General features: G+C 38.5%; 1 protein-coding gene across 2 annotated transcripts in view; it reads right to left on the reverse strand.

The window, feature by feature from the left end:
• Window positions 1-23,313, reverse strand: part of CNTNAP5 (contactin associated protein family member 5) — a 761,255-nt gene that overhangs the window by 282,543 nt on the left and 455,399 nt on the right. For both annotated transcript variants that reach the window (XM_063097434.1, XM_063097424.1), the window contains exon 11: window positions 15,723-15,829. In XM_063097434.1, coding sequence (XP_062953504.1) covers window positions 15,723-15,829 — 107 coding nt within the window. The remainder of the gene's footprint in view (window positions 1-15,722; window positions 15,830-23,313) is intronic.

Raw genomic sequence — 23,313 nt, forward strand, 5'->3', positions numbered from 1 at the left:
AAAAAAGTCTATCAATTGGGGCTCTATCAGATGAATTATGGTACAACTCTGCATCGAATTTCAAGCAACTGAAAAAGGAACGATGAAGCTGTGTGCTGATATGGGAGGTTAAACTCTGAGATAGATTGTTGTGTGAAAAAAAGCAAAGCACAAAACAGCATATGTAATATGTATTTGTAGTTGCTTGTACTTCTATAAAGACACTCAAGTAGAAGATACATGTTACCGAGTTAACCGGTTATAAACTGGGACAGGTCTAGGCAGATATAAGATAGAGATAGTAAAATGGGTTTTCACTGCATGCCTTTTTATATGTATTCATTTGAAAGCCCTGTGAACATAGTATCTACTCAAAATTTAAACTTAAAAAATTCAAGCATTTTTTGTTAATAAATTTTTAAAAACTCTAAAAATAGTCTTAAAATCTACAGAGGAACTTTCAAGTCCAGACAAGACAGCATAGACAACAATAAGCCTTGAAAATAGTGCAAGACGCAACCAAGGAGAACTCTGACATGTGGAAAGGGACATGGTTTGGGACCTCAGGACCGAAGGGAGAACACTCAGTACCAAAGAGAGAACACAGCAGCACCGAGACTACACTCTCCACCTGGCCCAAGAAGGTGACTCAAGACTGACATCTTATGACCCTAATCTGCAGTAGAAGACACTCTAGGTGGTATCACCCTCCCTTCCCCCTCACTAGATCAAAAGTGAGTACCTCTGATAACGCCAGGTGAAGCTGGGCATGGCAGTGCCAACAAGGGAATCCATTGGGAGCCCACTACCAGTAAGCGGCCAGGGGAAGTGAACTTCCCCACTGGGGCTCGCACTACTCTCCCCTTTGAATGGACATTAGGGAAGCCAGGCAGCACCTACCAGATAGATCAGACCCTGCCACGAAAGCAAGCAACCTGACAGGGCAGGCTAAGAATCAACTGCTCTGTCCAGAATCACAAGCTATGGTACCTACTGAGCAAAAACAAACAAAAAGGCAAATTGAATGAATGAATGAATCTTCTGAATCTTCAGGGAATTGTGCTGAATAAAGAAAGCCACTTCCACCCATCAATTTCTTCCCCTCTCATAGGTCCTTGCCTGCTACTAGCCTTATCTAGCAAATGATCTTTAGAGAAATCTCACCTTTGAGTGAATACTGAGGTATTGATGCCTATGTTAAACAAAGCTTTTTTTAGTCTTGCATTGAGCCTATGTTTTGCAATATAAAGGATTCATAAGAATGTGTAACACCTAAAAATCAGAAGAGAAACCCTGATTTTTTTCCAAGATTGTATCTAAAGGCAGGGAAAAATTGTTTCTACTATGTAAAATTTAAAGTAAGTGTAGGAGACAAAACAAGAGTTGTGTTTTGATTGCATAAGATATCACATATTCAGCATCTTGGCCAATGGAAAATAACATCACTGGTGTTATCATTAATGTGCTACATAAACCTGAGTGATACCAGCTGTACACAGGATAATTGTGTTGTTTAAGCAGAAGTATGACATGTTAGGCAGAAGTATAATTTAATATGGTTTAAGGAATAGGTGCTGAGCTGACAAATGGGTGGACTGTGTTGGTCAGCTTTATATGTCAACTTGGCTAGACTATAGTCCTCAGTTATTCTATCAAATATTAACTTAGGTGTTGCTGTGAAGGTATTTCATAGGTGTAATTAAAGTCCACAAGCAATTGACTTTAAGTAAGGGAGATTATCCCAGAAAATCTGGGGAGCAGGTGGTGGGTGGCTGCTTTTAAGTTGAAAAGCCTTGAGAGCAGAGCTGAGGTTTCCCTGAAGAAAGTCAATACTAGGACTGTGGATAGTAGCTTAAGACTTCCAATCTGCCCTTCCTGATGGCTTTCACTTTGGATTTTTCCTTTGCATAAGCCAATTTCTTGCAATAATTCCCTTAATATAATTTAACTACTGGTTCTCTTTATCTCCTTGAACTCTGACTGATAGCAATTTTGTCTATCATCATTGTTCTCCATTAATAAGAATGCTCAATCTAATCAAGTCAGTTTTCTTACTTACCCTAACTCCAAGCAAGTTAATGTCACTCTAGATTCCTTATTCTCCCTCACCTTCTCTGGCTATGCAGATCCCATTTATGTTAGAGGGTTTAGCTCAACTCCTGAATTACCCAGCACACTCTCCCTCCATGTCTCATCTCTTGCCCCTTGCTCAGTGCCTATATGTTGGGCATTCCCTATGTTAAATTTAGCCTTGAACCATGTACAATCTTGTATTATTTTCTAAGTATATAATACAACCCTTCTTCATTTCTTCTAATTCTAAAGTCTTTGAGAACAGGAATCAGATCTCCAATTGCCTAAGTGCTACCTACCATGCTTGGTTCACTGTGGGACCCAGAGTAGATATTTATTTATGCATGTCTGATATAAATATGTCACACGAGTGACCTGAAAACAGGAGAGATTTACAAGAATTTGTGCCGAATGAAAACAAATATCTCAATAAAATCTTAACATAACAGCAGAGCCATAGTAACATGTGGGATCAGCTACGTTCACTGATTTGGAGATTAATTATAATTTTTATAATGTTAACTATGCTATGTGCTAATTAAAAATAACTAAAAGCAATGTCTTGCTCTGGTTATTATTTAAGTACTTTCTTTTTTTTTTTTTTTTTTTTTTTTTTTTTTGTCGTTTTTTCGTGACCGGCACTCAGCCAGTGAGTGCACCGGTCAGTCCTATATAGGATCCGAACCCGCGGCGGGAGCGTCGCCGCGCTCCCAGCGCAGCACTCTACCAAGTGCGCCACGGGCTCGGCCCATTTAAGTACTTTCTGAATGCAGTGATTTCAGGAACTATGTAGCCCAATGGCATACTTCATGTCAAGTGACTGACGTGTGATAGTGGTGGAAAAAATAACGGTGATTTCTTTAGGGAACTCCTCAAAACTCCGTGAGGAAGGCTTCAATGACAGGTTTTCTGCAGTACAATCACTGAGAACACAAATACAACTAACTAGAGAAGGTTAGAAGGTAGATTTCACCTTCTAAGAGCAACAAATATTCTAGCTACCAGAGAAGCACAGTAATAGCAGGAGGTATTGATCAACCTGTTTCTAGAGCATTGACTTGGGGAAGAATATAAGAAAACCCACTTGTACTCAGAGGTCTCTTCCAAACATAGAAATCAGCTTTTGTCACTAATCCAAAAGTTATCCACAGAAGATCTGAAAACACAGAAGTGTAAAGGGTTGATGAAGCAAAGTTAGTGAACTTAATTGAGTGCCTCATATTTAAGCACTATACCCAGTGCTCTAAGTGTGATCTCTTATTTAATCACCAAAAAAATCCTGACACATAGATATTGCTATTCCCATATTTAGAGATGAGAAAACCAGGGTTTGGTGAAGTTGAGTAATTTTTCCCAAGTCATTCAGTTTGTAATTGAACAGAATTGAACTGAAAGCAGCCTAATTTTCAAAAACAATTCTCTTTTTATGGTAAATTTTCATAAAAACAAAAACTAAAGGAAACACGGAACAAGTTCTTTTTCTTTATCTTTTGACTATACCCTTGTGATGTCAATGGACTGAAGACTCCAGTTAAGTAGAAGCTAGGGAGCACAGTCCTTTCTCAAATTGCCTGTGAGCTCCGAGCATCCCTAGTCTGCATATTTCATATAACAGTTTTTCCACTGAGTGCCCATTTAGACAACATGCAGTAATGAATTCAAATGTTAGCAGACAGAAACACTCACTTCCTCTCCCAGCCATCATGACAACAGAATCAGAGAGACAGGAGTGAGGGAATGATTGCCAGGGTCTCCATCATCACATTAGCTGACAGCAGGAAACCTGCACTACTGAAAATTGACTTTGACAACTCCTCCATTGACAGACTAATAAATGCAGTTGCATGTCCTGCTATGACAATGGACTGCTTTATTTCCTTTTCATGTTTTCTACATATATTTGCTTATCCAAAAGCTTCATTTATGCAAGTATCTTAAAATTGTGTACTACAGCTATGCCAGCTGAAGGATGATTGACTAGCTGGTTTGAGAGCTAATGAGAGCTTGATGTGGAGATCTTTAAGAAATATGCTTTGAATCAAAAGCAGGAGCCTCAGTTCTTTCATCAAATTAAAAATGGGAAGTTTCTCTACAAGGTGGCTAAAGAGAAATCCTAACAGATGCTGTGGAGAATTACGTGATTTATTGCCTTTTACCTTCCCTCAGTGGAGAGGACATATAAGCATGTTCAAGGAAGTGCCAACAAGTTGAGAATTGGAACTGCATTCTCTCAACACTTACTTTGCATGAGCAATATTTCAGACTTGGTGCTAGGTGCCAGAGACACGAACAAGGAGAGCCAAAGTGCCTGACCTCAAGGACTTCAAGGGCCTGAGGGAGCTTAAATTAATGCCAGAGAAAAATCAAAAGGTCCATTACTGCAACCACATGTGCATGTGGAGGTGACACTCCAGCAGAGTGTTCAGTAGAGAGTTATCTGAAAGACAAGTCAGGAAGAACATTCCAGGCAGAAATAACTTCAAGGCCAAACATTGGAGTGGTAAGAAGAAATCATCAATATGTTCAAAGAGTGAATAGTTGATCAGAACCCCACAATGTGGACAAATGGGGGGTTGTGACTAAAGAGGGCTCCAAATACTGAGGGGCCTCATTTCCTGAGCTGAAATAGAAAGGGCTTTTTCATTAAGAGAATGGAGAGTAACTAAAGAATTAGAAGCTAGAAATTGGTATAATCAACATTGCTTTTAGAAATCAAGTAACAAAAATGAAATTTTAAAATAACCCTGGAGTTTCACTAACAACTGACTTTCCCAGAGCATGATATAGCCAGAGAATCCTGGAATGAGCCACAATACTAAGGTTTTTGACCTACTTGGGTCTTGTAACTAACTGTCCTTGGGATCTCCATTCTTCCCTGCTCTGAATCTCATGTCTGTCTTCTGTACCATAGAGAAAAGAATACTTGCCTTGTCCCTACCAAGGTTGCAGCAAAGTGATATAAATATGTAAGAAGGACCTACAAAGAAGGGTTATGATCATACTTGTCAGAGAGATTTCAAGCTCATTGATTCATGAATTTATCCCAATAGCAATAAAAGGCAGAATTCTATTATTTTTCCCTTGAATATGGCACAAGTGAGATTCAAATTGTTGAAATAACTTGCTATAGGTCATAGCATTATTGTGTTATAGAATTTTAATGGATGAAGAAATATTTTCTAAATTTTATCTCTGAATTACCTAATCAAAATATTTTTTGCAAAATTCAAACCAAATACACTGGGAATTCCTTTAGTTCATGACAATTTAGTTAAGTCAGTCATAGTTTAAAATAAAATTGATTAACTACTTTAACTAATCACACCATCTCTTTATTCTCTTATTGCTTTTTACTCTTATTACTCTTTGAATTGATTCATTCCAAATGAAAACCACAGCAATTCAATTCTACCAAATACTTCAAGGGGAAGATATAACAACTTTAAAAATCTATGACCCTTACAAAATACTCCTCATGTTTTAATTTGCTTTACTTTTAAATGTTATTTGAGGTAGTAATGTGAATGGTCACTCAGTATTTTCTAAACCATAGATAACAGATGGGCTATAGGATTTATGCAAATGTTATTCTGGGCTAGAATATTAGAAAATGGTTAAGATAAGAAATAGGAACTGTACCATGTGACTATGACACACCATAGTGATTTAATACACCCACTGCAAATCATGCCACTAGAGCAAATCAAAAAAGTCTTTCTTAATTATCATGTATAATACATGTATAATCCACACTGTATTGATGAGGATTCATGTGTTACAAAAAGTAAATGACTTGCCTAAAGTCATTTGTGGCACAGAGGCTCTAACTCATGCCTCCTGAGCCCCAGCCTGGGCTTCTGTCAGTGACATTGTGCCTCTCAGTCTTCCACTGATGGCAACACCAATGCCAAACCTGTTCTCTGTTTAGTAATCTCCAGTATTCCTATGGCCTTATGATTTGGTAGCATAGAAAGACAATTCTTCAGATGTCTCTTACATGAAAAATATTCCTAAACTTTCATAAAAATAATTTTAAACATATAATAGATACCATTTAATATGAAAATGTTAAATCCCAAACATTGTGCTAGATGTTTTCTATTCCTCATCTCTAATCCACACAATAACTAATAAAAGAAATTATTATTACTTTAGAGATCAAGCAACCGAGGCTGAAAGAAGTAAAGTAATTTTTCTGTTACTAGGTAAATATCAATGCCCTTGATCTGTCTGGTTCCAAAGTGGAAGAACAGGTGAAAAATATATCTTCTTCTGCTGAGTTTATTATGTGTGTATATCCCAGACTACTTCTCACTCATAAGACATCCTAGAGGTTTGTATTTCTCTGGCAATAAGTCTTCTGTTGATTGAAGTACACTAGAAATAATTGGTTATTGTTCTTGCTCAATGCTCAAAATAAATATCAATGATTCTCCAAAGGAAGATGACATCAACAATTAGATTATCTTTTGTTAATTATCTTCTCCCATATTTTGAGATCGTTTGATGCTTCTAGGTGTTTGGAATAAAGCCAAAACTCGCAACTACATTTCTTGCATTTTGTCAACGCAATGTGTGTAATTGAAGTTGGCTTTACTGTAGCTTCAATTAACAAGGGGGCAAGGAAAGATGGAGGGAGAGACATAAAGAAAGAGGAAGGAAAGGAAAAGTAGGACAAATTAACAAGTAGGAGATGACTGTGGGATACTCTTAAATCACTGAGATGCATTCAAAAGGAAGAAAATTTATCCAAGTTGAATACACATTCTTCATTTCTCCCTCTCTCTGATAAGTCTTTGCATTGGTTTTCTTTTTAAATCTTTTTTTGTTCCATAAAACATATAAGATTGCTCTTCCTTCCACTTAGAGATGTTGTATTGTGAAGAGGAAGTACTTTCAAGCCACCTAGAACTGAGTTCAGATCACACTTCCACCAGTTCTGTGGCGTTACACATTTTGACCATTAAAGAATGTTTACATTCATCGATCTTCTACTATGTGTCAGCAAGTATAGTATATACAAATATGAATGCACAGAAAACTGGCAACTGGCAACTTAGATAGGAAAGCTAGAACCAAACAGACAATTTTAATACAGCGGAACAGGTGCTATGTGAGCAGGTGTTAAAGGAACAAAAAGGAACAATATCTAAGAAAGGTCTGGGCAGGCTTCTGCAGGAGTTGACAGGTTACTTAAGCAGAGAAAGTGGTAAGAAGTCTTTCCAGTCAAGAGATTTGCATATGAGAAGACCCAGTTGTTTGAAGAACTGCCGGTAGTCAAACAGCGTCAGAGCTAAGAATGTGAGGGGGCCTCAGAATGTGAGACAATGTCTATAAAGCATCAAGTATAGTACATGGCACATAAAAGGAGCTTGACAAATGTCCATTCCCTTCCCCGTAGGCTAGTCACTTAAAGGAACCTCAAACACCCTCCACACTCATTCTTGTTTCAGGTCCTTCCTTTAATGCTCACCCTTGAGAAACACCCTCCTGAGACTTCTCTGTCAACCCAGCTCCAGCCCTGTGTACAAGCCCAATCATTCCTCTAATGAGTCTTCACCATACAGTTCAGATCCTGCGATCCTGCAATCCTGCAGTCCCCTTCCAGTCCATCCTGTGCACTGAATTATGCACTACCTTGCATGACCTCTTTATTAATTGGTTTGATGATGTGGGTCTTTTTTTTCCTGAAGAACAGTAAAATCATCTCAATGGCAGAAAATGCTTTTAAATCACCTAGATCCTGACAACACCTAGGATAATCATCAGTCAACACATTCTCCTGGAACAGAAAATTCCAGTGCATTCCAATAATGCCATAATCATAGCTTGTCATAGAAAATGGTTTCCTTCTTTCCTTTTTCTTTCCCTTAATGTGTTGTTATCCAACTTCTTTATAAAACATCCACTCAGTTATTCAACAGGTACCAACTACTATGATGAAAGAATAATCTGGGGGATACAACTTAGATATATCTGTGAATAGTCTATTACTAAAACATCCCTATTCTGCCTCCTAGGTTACCACTTTTTTCTTAGTGCTTTGTTTTTTCTCACCATTCCTGCTTGGTCATGTTTCAAATGTATCTCTTCGGGTAAATATTTTCCTTTTCAGATTCCACATCTACCACATCTGATTGACTACATCTGCTCAAAAGGCTTCTGAAACTATAAACCCACTGATTCTCATCTTTCCCTTGGACCTCACTCAGTCTTTTCCAGCTACTTCAGCACAGTGGGCGTCTCTCCAGGCAAACACTGTGCACCACAAGGATCTACTAAATCCCTTCCTTTTTCTACATGTCCTCTATCTATTCAAATAGTAGCTACCATGGAACAGGAACTTTGCATTTGCCAGGCACCATGCTAAATACTGTATGGAGATTATTTTACTTAATGCTCGTAATATTTCCATGATGTGATTGCTATTATTAGCTCCATATAAGAGATAAGGAAGTTAAAGTACATAGAGATCACCTAGCTTGCCCTAGGTGTTATATCTTACAAATTGTAGGGCATGGATTTGACACTAGATATGAGTAAGATATGAGGATTTGGTCACTGTATTATTCATCCATGAAGTCTTCCAAACTAAAAAGCTAAAAGTCATCCTTCTCTCCACTGTGTTCAATTTATCTTAAAGTCTGCTTGGTCCAATTTTAGACACACCTTTCACATCAGGTCTCTTCTTTCTAGCTTGTTCTGACTCTCACTATTTGCTGCCTACACAATTGCAAATAGCATCAAGTATGTCTCCCTACCACCCCCGTCTTCCAACTTCAGTACATGCTCTACAATACAATCACAGTTATATTTCCAAAAAGGTGATAAACAAAGCAAACAGCAACAAAAATATTAGCACCTCAATTCCCAGCATTAAAATGAAACCAGCAAACTGTGGCTGACTCCTGTTTGCCCAGAAGAGAAGCAAACTCCTTCAAAATTTATCACCTGCTTTCCACTCTGACTGCATTTCCTGTATCTCCTTCTTCCCCTATTTCATCTTAGACCCAGATGTATTAGTCAAGGTTCTTTAGAAAGACAGAACCAGTAGGATATGTATAAAAATATATGAGAGGGGATTTAAATAGGGGGATTAGCTCAAGTTATGAAGGCTGAGAAGTCCCATGATAGGCCATCTGCAAACTGAATGTCAGTAGCATGGCTCCGTCCAAGTCAGAGAGCCTCAGAATGAGGGAAGCTGATGGCGTAAGATGGTTTAATTCTCACTCTGAGGCCAAATGCCTGAGAGCCTGGAGGTGCTTCTGGTATAAGTCCTGGAACCCAAAGCTGAAGAGTTTCAAGTTCTGATGTTCATGGATAGGAGAGAAGAGTGCATTCAGTTCCAATGGATAGAGAGAGATATTTGCCTTTTACTCTGTTTTTGTTCTTTCCAAGCCTCCAGCCAATTGGATGGTACCTGCCCATATTGAGGGTGGATTTTCCCACCTAGTCCAGGCTCACATACTAATCTCCTCTGGAAACACCATCACAAACACACCTCCCCAAAATGCTTTACCAAGCTTTTAGGTATTTCTTCATCCAGCCAAACTGACACCTAAAATTAACCATCACACCAGCTGTCTCAGAGTCCCTGTTTGTTGCATGACTCCTCATATCGCTGTGCATGTGTTGCTCACTCTTCCTGGAATGTCGTTCTCCTTGCTCCTTTTCTTTCTCCTTCTATAAGCTTCTGCTCAAAGGTCAACTATGCTGAAACCTTGCTCATTTTCCCAAAAAGTGAGAGTGCTCTTACCCCAGTAACTCAACATCACTGTATGCACATAACTCATAAACTCATTTAGCTATTTATGTATACACATAACAGGTATTTTGTGTCAGGGAATAGAAGAGGAGCCAGGGACCCAGAGGAGATTCAGACACCCTCCAGTCCTTGTGGAGGGCACACTGAGTTATCTTTTTTTGATTAATTTATGCTACTTCACACCAATTACATGTTATGCCTACATATAACCAATGGCTTAGATGTGGCTAGTACAAATATAAGAAACAATTCCTTTCCTAAAGGAACTTGCAATCTCAGTAGGGGAGTTAACATGAATAAAAATCATGATGATACAAAAGCCCGTGTTTAGTGTTGTAACACAAAGCAGAATGTGGACTCAACAGTTCCTACTGTCATTATCATTGTCATTGTTCCTCCTCCTCCTCCTCCTCGTTCTTCTTCCACTTACTGCTTTTACTTTACATTTTCTTCTTCTTTAGGTGTCTAATTGCAGCTGAGAACAATCTGTTGATGGCATCCAGGGTTAAGAATGGAGATCAAGTTTCTTTAGATCTTTATAGAAAACCCATGGACTAATATTAGAATATGTGTTGCCTGAGTTAAGAGATATGAGCTACGTTTTAAAATAAACCTTCTTATTACCAGAATCTCCTGCCCTCTCCAACCTTTCATTCCAACCACCCAAATGCCATGTAGTCAGAGGACCATACGCCTAATGTTAAACTAGCAAAAGTTTGTCCCCCTGTGATGACTACTGTAAAGTCTGGTAGTTGGACAACTTGATATGGTTCCAATTAATACCAGGCTATTGACTGTCCAACAGGAGAACCACTATATCAGGCATGGGAGAGAAAAAAAGCTGACAACCTCTTGCAAAGCTAAAAAATGAGCTAAAAGTCATTGTTAGGATGTCAAAGAGGCTGCACTATGAAAAGGGATTAGCAAAGGCTAAGAAATGGTGAGGGCCCATGTGAATGTCATCAGATATAGATATTTTAGAAGATCAAGGATAGCCCCACTCGATAGGAGGTATATAGAGGATGATAAGCAAGCACTTGTATTACTTAGTGAGTCTGTTCAATGTGAGGGTAATCACTAAATGCATAGTTACTGATGACAGATGTGCTTCTAAAAGGGATTTGTCCAGTTGTAAAAGAAAATTCTGTGGCAACAATCTCATCCTTATGGCACGAGTCATCTAAAACACCCTTTCCTTCATTGAGAACTCAGCATGAGGGTTAATGATAAGTTCCATTTCAATATGAAAATGCTTTAGTATAAAAACATGTTGAATAGTTTTAAAACCTGTAGTGAACAATTCTGGCAGAGCAAAGTGAAACAAGATCTCAGAAAATGGTGATCAGAGTGTGAACTGTGATACGAGTTTAGGAAAACGAGCTAGAAAAATGATTCAAGGTTCTTAAAACCAGCTGTAACCGTTGACTTAGCAAAGCCATTTCTGAGGCTGGTACAAGTAAACAATATAATTTGTGGAGTTAAAAATATTCAAGCAGGAAGATGTTCACTGAAGTATTGGTTATAATAACAAATATTTAGAAACAGCACAGGCCTCCTCCCTCCTGCCCCCCCCCCAAAAAAAGATTAAAATGGTTGAATAAAACAAACAAACAAGAAAGCCATTCAACTATTTATTATGTAGTTGCTAAAGTGGTATTTGCAGATGTTGCAATAGCATATGAAAAGCCTTCACTGTAATGGGAAGTGAGCTTTTACTTTCTCTAGGGGAAGGTGATTTACAGGAATTCCATCTGGGCTTCAGGAATGAAAAGATAGTGCTATTCATTTTTTCCATTTTTGAGCCAGGTAAACAGTTGCATCGTTTCAAACATAGCATGTATATTCCTACCATCATGGCTTAGCTCTTAACAGTCCCCCTGTTTTCAATAGGCTTCCCTTTTCCCTATATCTGTTCCAATTTTAGCTGCCCTTCAAGTCCTAACTCATTCTACCTTCTTCCATAAGCGTTCATGATTATTCTAGAACACAAAAACTTTCACATCTCTGTTTTCTAGAACTGCATTTCCAATTATGATGTCGTAATGTCCTACTTTGTCTCAAGCAATATGAAGGATGTCATAATTGCCTCATATCATATGGTATATAACCAAGTTCATATACAGAAGTTTGCAAATATGTTAGCTGTTTTGGAGAATAAAAAAGATGTAAGGCTTAAGCATTTGGCATCTGCAGTCAGACTCCATTGGTTCAAGTCCCTGCTTCAGCATTCACTAGCTGTGTGACGTTGAAGAAGTTATGTAACCTTTCTAGGCCTCAATGTCCTCATCTGTAAAATGGCAATAATACTATGTATCTCACTTTATCATTATATTGTGATGATATCTATCTATGACCCAAGCTCCTGCAATCAAAACCTGTTCTTTTTATCTAAATTTGGATTCCTAACAAAATGAACATGATATAGCACAACTAAGATATACCCTGAGTAATTTGCAGTTTGCCCTCAATTATACAACCTTCTGAATTTTCACATAATATAAAACAAATAGCCATGGTAACTATCTCTGGTGGTATGAAGCACTGAACTTTGGTTGGTTGCGAGGGCTTAATCTGGTCTGCAAACCTTGTTTAACTTCAGTAATTCCTGGAGAATAGAATAGAACTTAAAGGAGAAGATTCCTAACCCAAACAACTTATAGAGAAGATATAATAGTGTCCAATGGCACTTTATGGAGTATGTGATGGTCTCCGGTTTCCTTCTCACATAGGGAAGCTGCCAGAGATTGGATGGGAATTGCCCACTCACTCAGCCCCCCTTCTTATAGGGGTAGTTTTGAACAGCACGTGTTTGAAAAGTGACTAACTTTGCATACCCAAGTTCTTTATGTGTCATCAGGTAAGGAAGAAAGAAAATTGAAAGGGTGTGTGAAGATATATTTACTTTCAAAAGCAACCTGCTGTGTCTAAAGACAATGGGAATTCCCATTTTGTTATTCCTTGAAGAGTCCACTATGACACCCATGTCACCCAGTACCCTCTCTTATCTGCAAAGACTGGAAGTCAGCCTTTGTCCTAAGTCAGCTTTATTGGTTCACATTTACTAGAAAACATTAATAATAGGAGAAAAAAGAATCCTAAAATGTTTGAAAGAACTAAAAAACCCTCGAGAAATTTTCAGTTTTAAATATTTTTATATATGTTTTATCAATCCAAAGACCTTGCATTTATTGCCCTGATTGTTAGCAGCTGCTTCAATAAAAATGCCCCAACATACCACAGATTGGCCATTTCCATGAGATCAGGACTGCAGGCTTGTTTGCTTGTTTGTTTTACCTGAATGTATCCTATTTGCCATCTTCTGTATTTCAGCAGCTCTCACCCCTGATGGCCCATGTCGGGAGCACATATTGGTTGAGGGCATGAAAGCATTGACTGATTCACTCAGTTTACAAAGTGACTCAAAACAATTGTCCACACCCAACTAAGAGAAGGGAGATTAGTCAGAGAGAGGACAGATTCTTGAATTGCTCCTGCATCCAAAGGTGTGCTTGCCAAACATCACAGATACCAAGCACCTCTGATTTGTCCTGGCTGGATGCCCAGAAGGAAAGATAGAGTTTCACAAAGTTGCAGCCTAACGGCTTAGGAACTGAACAATTTCACAGAAGGGGAATGGGAATGTGGTTAAAAAAAAAAAAAAGTACGAAATGGAATGATGTTTTTAAGGCTTTCTGAATTGAGTGAGTCTCTTGCTCATCAGCCTTGACAGTGTTCCTTTAAAACCCAGCACCTCACCTCCATTGATTTTCAACTTCACACTTTTTTAAAGATTGGAAATCTATTTTTAGCTTGATGGATGGACTAAATTAAAGGAGAACAGCATCAGTGGTGATGAACTCCTCAAAAAATTGCTAAATTACTTTTGGAGAAAGTGAACAGAATAAGCTTTAAATGTTATAGGAATGTTGTAATATGGTTTGGCTGAAATTTGGGTTGGCTTTGGCTTAAATGGATGGCCACTGAGCTTCCTGCAAGAGCACTGCCATCGAAATCTGGACAGTCCCATGCATGCCCTACAATGTTTCTCTACGAGGATATGTTGTTCTTGGCTTCTTACTTGGGGATAGCATTTCTGGAACTAGCCATAAAGGCTACGAATTGATATTTACTGGAAATCTTAAATAAAAACACAGGATCTGTGAAAAAAAGGAGCTCTGAAGTGATAGCGTTATGTACTTGTTGGAGTACAAGAGCTAGGTAAAATTTAAATCCGATCTGTCATTCTAGTATTCTCTTCACTATTTCAAATTTATAAATAAATAAAAACAAAACAACAACAACAACAACAAAAAAACAAGATACTTTATTATAAAGCCAGACAATGTTTTTTGTTTCCCCAAGCAACTAGCAGCAATAACAACATCAATCCATGATGGCCATTGGACTATCTCTTCTCTGCCTTGATTAGACTCCTCTGTGGGCTTCACTGGTGAGTGCTGCATTCCAGCACATAGAAGAGGCCATGGAATGGCTGAAAGATTTTCAAGAATGAAGTATCAACACTGTTCATCCTTGATCAGTCTGATTTCAGCCCTGCTGGAATCAATCATTCCATTTCTGCGTCTCTGAGTGCCAGTCTAGCAACAGAAGAAACTTAAGAAAAACTGGAGAGATCTGCCTCTGAGTTGTCTCACTGTCTTCATCAGAAAAACTCCAGGCCTCTTCTGTCTTTCTAGGAGATCCTTTTCCCATCTCTCTATCTTCTAAGCCAACTTCAAATTTTATGTTTTCCATAAAAACTACAACTACAGCCAGCACCTTCAGATGTGCCTTTCTCAATCACACTTAGAGCCCATTTCACAGTTCGGCATACAATTCTCTACATGAAAGCCTTTCTCTACTTTGTCTGTGTTTTGTTCAGTGGTCCCAACAAACGGTAACATTATGGGAAAGAGAGTTCATATTAATTTATCTCCTATTCCTTACTCCTTGTTATTTGCATGTTCTGGCCTGCCTCATTCTCCGCCTCCTCTCTTAACCACTTCTCCTCACCATCCACACCCTCCAGCCAGGCACAACTATTTGCAAATTCAGACTTCTTATAAAAAAACATTATGTTTTATGCCTCCATTTGTTCTTTTGCTTCTGGGTATCTTTTTTCTTTTGTTCCCTGCCATATTCCTACCACCAGATGAGCTCTGGCCTTGTATTTGAAGTTTCCCTAACACCCGAGATTGACAGGTAATCATCAGTACTTATCACCAGTACTCGGGTTCTGGTGTCTCACATTCCACAGTAAGATTGCACTTTATCCCCTTCTGAAACAGAGTGTGACCACATGACTTTACTTGACCAATGGAATGTGAGTAGCAGTAACATTTGCTACTTCTAGATAGAAGCTTTTAAAAGCTAGCACATGCTTCCCTGTGTTTTCTTCTCCTTACCATGACAACATTCCAAATGATGGAAACTCTCTCACCTTCCAAAAATGAGGACAGTGTGGAAGAAGGCCCCCTACCAACGTGTGATGGGCACATAACAGAGGTATGTCATGGCCACTTGTTATTTACACCCTTGAGACATTAGGTTGCTTCTTACAGCAGCAGCATCAATCTCATCCAGACAATGCAATTGACTTAATAGTTCTCCCTTGCATGCCTACAGCACCACCTCTTACCTCTACCTCAACACTTGTCTAACTATATTGACATTACCTCACTTCTTTCTGTCTTGCTGATAGATCATTAACTCCACAAGGATATGGCTTGTATCCACGTATGCTTTGTGCCCACCAAATTGTTTGACGTGTAATATCCTCTCAAAAAACATGTGTTGAATGAATAAATAAAAAGTGCCTGTCTCGTGCTGAATATATCCTGACATTAACAATGGTATTCCTGGAGTTTTGCCCATTTCACTATGGGCAAACAATGAATCTACTCACAGTTATGGCAGGTGGCACCAGTGTAGCTTGTGTTACTGCAGTTACAATGGAAGGTGGTCCAGGACTGGGAGCAGCTTCCTCCATGTTCACAGTAGTTTGGCAAACACCTTATAGGAGATAATGCAAAAGCAAATGAAATAAACTGAATCAGTTGAAATAGAGGGGAAAGCAAAAAATATCTTGTGTCCAACTGCATGAATTAATAGTGGAAATTGATTTGCTATACTACTATACTTAAGTCAGTTTTTGAATGACATCAAAATAATGCGATGGTTTTATCAGAGTTGGGTCCACCTTGTATGCACTATTGGGCAATAAAAGTCTCAGAGATGATTTAAGCATTTAAATTAAGGATTCCAATAATGAGGCAAATTCTTTTTGAGTTAAAGTTAATTTGAAAGTTAATCTGTAAGGTTTTTCACTTACTATAGAACAGAATGTATTTAAAGGTTATAATTTTACACTTTTGAAATGTTCTGCATTTTTAAAAGAAAAAGGAAAGGAGTAGATAATTGAGGTCACTGTCCTTATGCTTCTCTTTTGAGAAATGGCCAGGAATCTATTTTAAATGACACAAAGGCAACATGAAATTTGAAAAGATAATACCCATTCATTTAACATGCAAGAAAATTACATCATTTTTTAAAGTGCCAATGCCATTCTTAAAACAAGGCCTTTACTACCTATGGTCAAAACAATATGGCTTCTGAAAACTTTTTTTTTACCACACACATTAAAAACTCTCTAAAATATTTGTGTAATTTGACCTGAAATCACACTAGATGGGTCTACCTTAAGAATATCATTCAAGATATAAAAACTATGCATGCTAATTAACGTTATCCACAATGATGTTATTTATAATGGTGAATCAATATGTGTCCAATATTAAAAATTTATTTAAGAAACCTATAGTGCACAAAATTAGTGGGCTATCATAAAACTTCAAGAAATGATATGAGCAAAATGATTATAATAGACTGGGACTCTTTAATTTAAAATTCAAGATATGAAGTATGCCTACAACAAAATAGAACAAATACTGCATAAATTTCAAAGATTGTGGAAATGAAAAAATATTGAGTTACTTGGGCTAATGGAAGTGAAAGCAATACTTATTTCTTCTGGATAGAAATCACGGACTTTAGGCATACATATATCTGAGTTCAAATCTCAGCTCAGCCATTTACTACATGGTGCTTTGGGTAATCCTCTCCACCTCATACTATGCCATTTAAATCTCTACACTGTTGACCCTGAGTGCTAACCTCTCAACTGCTCCAAAAAGGTTGTAAATAAAAATAAGAGTAAAAGCCACACCATAAAACTGATCTTTACAGTGACTCTGAGAAGGTAAAGGAAAAATAAATTCTATTAATTTAAAAAGGGAGAGGACATAAGCAATGAAGTTGCAGAACTGGTATAATACAATAAATGGGCTCATCATGCAGCCACTGAGAATCTGAGCCAAACGAAAGTAAGATGATTTACTCTAAATGTCCTATATAGGTAGGAAGCCCTCCAGCAATGAGTGTTTCAAAGCCCAGAAACTAATATTCCTGCATAGGTTCAGGCATACTATTAAAAATTTTCTGCTCAGCACAGCAAAGGCACAATTGTGCTGACAGGGCTTATGTTTGCTAAAAGTATGTGTTCATAGTATTCAACTATGGCTTAAAGAACAGAAAAGAAAAAAAAAAAGAAAAGAAAAGAAAAGAAAAGCCCATAATTTTGCTATGGAATGTGTTCACAAAAACCAACCAAACAAACAAAAAAAAGTGGATCTCTTTCTGCTCCAAACATCCTACTCTTCCTCTTGATTCCCACCCCATCTTCTGGTCTTGCAGGATAGGAAAAGAAACAGGTTATTTTACTATTTGGGTGACCGAGAGTTCTTCTTGTCTCCATCTAACTCACTGCTATGGGGGAAGTTCCATAAATTGGAGCATCAGTGTCCTCTACTACAATATCCAAGTAAGGAACTCTCTCCAGGCATGTCCTGAAGGACAGCCTGGGAAACTAGCATTGTTTTGAATGCCCAGCTGCCCCCACATTTTTTTTTTCCTTGGTTCTGGGGTGGAGGCAATCTTGGCATTTCCCTGCTTCTGAATACTGCTTCTCCTGTAGTTTATCTTTTGCCATATTTTTTCCCCTCTGAACTGCCACGTTCTTATATGATTTCTCTACATTCCATTTCACCTCCCCCCCCCTCTCTCTCTCACACACACACACACACACACACAAGCACACACTCTCTCTCTCTCTCTCTCAGATTCCATAATTAGCAAATGATGGTATGTTGCTGCCCTCCCCCAACAAAATGTTAATTGCTTTAGGAATAGAAAGCTTAGCAAAGCGATGCCAGTAGATGCTTATCCTAGAATAATTCTTTTGGTTTTAGCACCAAGAAGGTTCGGGGCAACCTCTTTTTGGTGGCTGAAGCTATAAAATAGAAAAGTCAGAAGTTCTAAATGTCTGGGTTTTGGGGAGTTTTTTTTATTTGTTTGTTTGTTTGTTTGTTGTTTTTTGTTTTTAGCCATGAGAAGAAAGTTTGTCTGCAGTAAAAGAGAGACAGAAAAAAAGAAAAATGCTGACATGCAGCATGCGGCAGAAAGGAGATATGAAGACAATCCTGACAATATTTGTGTGATTGGTTCCTGTTGTTTTGAAGATTTGGTTGCACCCTTGAACTTCCTGAGAGCTGGCTGTTTTAATCTACATTGGATTCTGTGAGATAACCTGAGACCTTTCCAGGAAAAGTCTCAGTTCATTCAGGTTAGTTCTAGTCGGGATTCTTTTCCTTTCAACTAATAGAATCTTAAACTTTTTGTAAAACAGCATCCTATAATTACAAAAATAAACGAAAACACATTTTTCTTATATTCTACACTTTAAAGTATCTCTAAAACTGAAGAATGCCAAATCTAATCAGTCATGTGGAGGGGGAGACTTGAAGAAAGCAAGAAATATCTGGGCACTTTGAACACATCTTTAGTAATCCTCAGAGAGACCTTGTATTGCAGTGCGAATAAACTCAATTCACCAATAAAAATGTAAATTAGAAATTCACTTGTCTATGGTCACTCCAAAAGCCAATGAGGTATTTCTGGAAAGGAGAAAGGACTTGGGTAAGGGAAAATCTAATATTACTAGAATGAGAAAAATAATGGATGAGTGCTTGCAGGGCTTCCTTCGAGCTCAGTTCATTTTGGTTCAACACACACTGTGATTAGAAAAACTCATCTGTAAAGCAGACCCTTGAAATAAAAGATGCATAAGCTCAATTTGCTTATTTAAAAAGGGCAGTTTTATGAGTATAATTTCCATATTCTTTAATCAGCTCATTTTAACTGGTGTTTTGTTTCTTTTTCTACTTGGCATAAACTGAGGACTGAAGACAGGAACCCAGAAAGAAAACAGCATAGAGCCCCTGAACTGAACAGAGTGTGTTAGTGTGAGGGCATCACAGTCTTAGGTATGAGGCCCATAACTAAAATTGCTGAAATAATCACACTGACCACCTATTTTCTAAAATCCTAATGATATTGCATATATAACTGGATCTGGATGGATATGGCTTCCTTTGCTGCACAATATTTAACAAAGAAAGCTCTCAGTGTGGACACAACAGTTTTCTTTATACTCTCCAAGAGCCCAGATAAGCCAGTGCAGTGATGTGTCCCAGTAAAGACTTAGAATGGCAGACACACTGGAGCTTCTTTGCCTCTATATAGAAGCAGAATGTGCACAGACTTAAGGGAAATGAAGAAAGGGTTGGAAGAAAGACAGAGAAGACTTAGTATTGGAAGAAAAAAAAATTGTCCCCAGGACAAAAGAATTTATAATTTTTCCCAAATCAAAACATCTTCCAAAGGAGAATGATCATTGCTAGGTGAGGCTGGAGACCATCCAGGTAATTGATAAGGTGGGAAGATTCATCCAGAGTGAGCCAAGGACTAATTAGTGGTCACAATTCGATTGACAGAGGTATATGGTTTGGGCATCATGATTGCTGTTTTGTGATGTGTTTGACTGTTCACAGGATTTATGAAGGAACAAAACATTTCTCTTAAAATTTTGGCTGATGCACAGCAAAAGAGATGGCCAAACATGCTGCTTCAAAGTAGAAAAGGGATTTTATAGGATGCCAGGAGATTGAGTCACTTGGTAGACTAGAGGCAGAAATCTTTGAGAATTTAAATCAAAGTCCAGTTTCAAGCATCCTGGCAAGCAGGTTTTCATCAGAGCATGCTCTATCTAAATGGGCATGAGGAAGAACAGAAGGACCCCCACAGTTTTCCTTGAGAAAGATCAGAGTGGTTATTTCTCTGTAACTTATCTCTAAATTGGCCAAACGAAGTTTCCAACTGGAGTGGATAAGGCCTAGGAAAAGTGTTATGAAAGCAATGGGATTCAAGATAGTTCTAGAAAATGCAGTCTGTCAGTTTGTTTTTAATTTGGAAAGTTTCACAGAAGAAATATGAATTTTTGGCTTCTCTTAAACAAAAATCAAATTACTGAGAAACAGTTGGAACAAATCTCATGACTGCATACCAGCAACTTCCAAGTTTATGTTTTGAGTCTGTCCTCTCTCTTGAATTCCAGATTGGTATCTCCAGCTGCCTGTTGTGCAGCTCCTTTTGGGTGTCTAACAGACATGCACTTCACACTTCGGGTCCAAATCTGACTTTCTGATCGTCCCTCTTCCTTATCCACCTTCTCCTTATCTTTCACTATCATAGTTGATAGCAACACTATCCTTACCAATGCCCAGGCCCCCAAACTTGAAGGTCCTCTCCTCTCACACCCACATTCAAGGTGTGAAAAAGTCCTGCTGGCTGTGTCTACAGAACCTGTCCCGAATCTGACCACTTCTCACCACCTCCCCTGACGCTGCTCTGGTCTGGGCCACCAGCACCTCTCTCCTGAACAGCTGCAGTTACTAACTGCAGCTGTTACCAACTGCTCTCCCAACTTCCACCTTTGACCCCTCAGTCAATTTGCAGCAAAAGAACAGGTTGGATCCTTTTAAAACCAGAGGCAGGTCCTATGAAACCTCTCTCCAGTGACTCCCTACTTTAATCAGGGTAAAAGCAACATCCTTAAAATGAACTACCAGTTCTTACTATCTTCAACCCCCTTAACTATCTGAACCCGTCCCTACTTTTCTCCCTTTTCTACAATTGCTCCATCCATGTTGACCTTCTTGTTGTCCCTAAAATATACCAGGGATGTTCCTTTGTCAGGGTTTTCTAGTAAAGTTCCCTTTGCCCAGAATGTTCTTCCCCAGATGTCCAAATGGCCCACTCCCCAGCTCCACTGTACACCTCCAATACCCTGTCCTTACCCCATTTCTTTTTTTTTATTTAGCACATATTACCCTCCGACATGTTGGGTGTTCTGCTTACGCATTAAGTTTATGATCTGTCATTTGTCTCTTGGCAAAATAACGTCAGCTCAGTGAGGGCATTGGTTGTTGTGTTTGGTTTACTAAAATACCCAAAGTAGTGAAGAGGGTAGGAATTCCATAAATGGTTGTTGATTGAATAAGCGAATGAATGAATGAATGTACATTTCTGGGGTGCAATAGGCAGATGCAACTGCCTTCTTTTAGCTAAGTCTGTTCAGTTAACCACAGCCTAGCAGGCCTTCACTCATTTGCTATTACCCATCTGCCCCTGTGCAGAACAATAAGAGCTGAGAGGAAAAGAGAGGAGACCATAGAGTCTCACTTTGTTGTTCCTTTAAGTGATGAGAAAACAAATACACAGAAAAGTACCTTCTGTGCAGGCTGAGGCCAGGAGCAATTGAGAGAGGAGAGAGAAACTCAGGTTTCAATAAGTGGAGAAGTAAGCTGGATACTGTGAATGTCATCTTTTGTAGTGGCTGTTTAGGGATGCAAGTACACAAGGCAGTTCCTTTTGATTACACAAGGATGTTGAGCTGTACTGTCGGACACTAACAAGTTTATCACCTAAGTACTTAGAAAGATAATAGTCTTCTAAATTGCATCAACAGCAGCACACTATCATATGATGCAACTCAAAGCTTGCTATAGATCAGATGCTCCCCCCCCCCCCCCGCCAACCTCACTGAAGTTTAAATCCCCACAGTTACCGTTGAGGGTGGAAAATCCTATTATGGCAATTGAAAGGTGAGGCTTTGAAGAGGTGATTAGTTGCAGGACCATGCAGTAGTGAATGGATTAATAATGGTGATCAGTGGTGTGATTCTGAGGGCTTCAAGAGGAGAATGCATGAGGAACTCTCTCTCTGCTCCACATTTTCTGCCATGTGGGACACCTGCGTTGCTGTAAAGCCACCACCAAGGAAAATTCTCACCATAAGAGTCTCCTGGGCTGTGGACTTCCCAGCCTCCAAAACTGTAACCAATAAATTTCACTTTCTTACAAATCATCCAGTTCCAAGTGTTTTGTTATAAGCAACATAAACAGACTAATACAGAGCTCCTTCTGGGAAATACCTACCATTCCTGATAAAATCTGTAAACAATTTTGATAGATTTTAATGAGATAAAAAGTCTGCTGGGAAGTTCAATGTACCCATCCAGCTCAGCTTAATTCTTTTTACATTTAACCAGATATTCAAACATGCAATAAACTTAGCCTAGCCCTTATGGCTATCCCAATAATTTTTAATCAAACATTATTTTCCTGTCTATTCTCCTACAAAATATCTCCTTCAAGAATTAATCTTGATTTTTGCCTTCTCAAAGGCTTTTCCCTTGCCAAAAAGCATGGAACAAAACTTTGGAACATGCTCACACTCTCAGCTGAGATGCTGCTTTACCAGTATTACACTTTTATAGATGAAGAGAGTGAGACTAGATGAGGGTAAATAACTTGCCCAAGTATGAAGTGACAGAGCCAGGAAAGTGAGCCATAGCACATGTCACTGAAGTCTGTACCCTCAAGCATTGTGCATTCTCCCTCCACCAAGTGCCAGAAGGTGTACCTCCTTAAAAGTGATCTCTAGGCATACATCTTAGGGCATCACTTCTGCCAAAATAGGGGGCAGTGGGCTTTACATAGCTCCCTCACTGATTCCACACCCTCTTAGAAAACTTGGAGCTATCAGTTTAGATTTATTAAAGATAATTTTGGTAGAAAAAGGGAATATTAACTATATAATACATGGATTAATTGGGAATAAATAAAAACACACTAGAGAATAAACATACAAGGGAGCCATAAAAGTCTAAGGAAAGATTTGTATTATCTCTTAATTCCATTTTTCCACAAACTTTTTGAAGTACTTTTGTATATTTATTATAGAATTAGCATGATGATATATAACTTATTCTATAAATTCTCTGAAGTGTAAAAGGAATGTTTGACTTCTATTTTGAATTCCTCTTCACTACTAATATGTGAAATCTTTAAAATAGAGTAACTGAGAAGATGGCCCCTGCCCCTACCCAACTCTTGCATTTTATACTTTTCAGATGACAGAAACTTTTTCTATGTGTTCTAAGTCTATCTGAGTTAATGTGGTCGCTTCCTTGTTCTTAATACTAACACAGGAAAAGTTCTAGGCTCCGCCTACTTTCATTAGAATGACCTTATAACTTA

Source organism: Cynocephalus volans, chromosome 1 (genome assembly GCF_027409185.1).
Source record: "Cynocephalus volans isolate mCynVol1 chromosome 1, mCynVol1.pri, whole genome shotgun sequence".
NCBI lineage: Eukaryota > Metazoa > Chordata > Mammalia > Dermoptera > Cynocephalidae > Cynocephalus > Cynocephalus volans.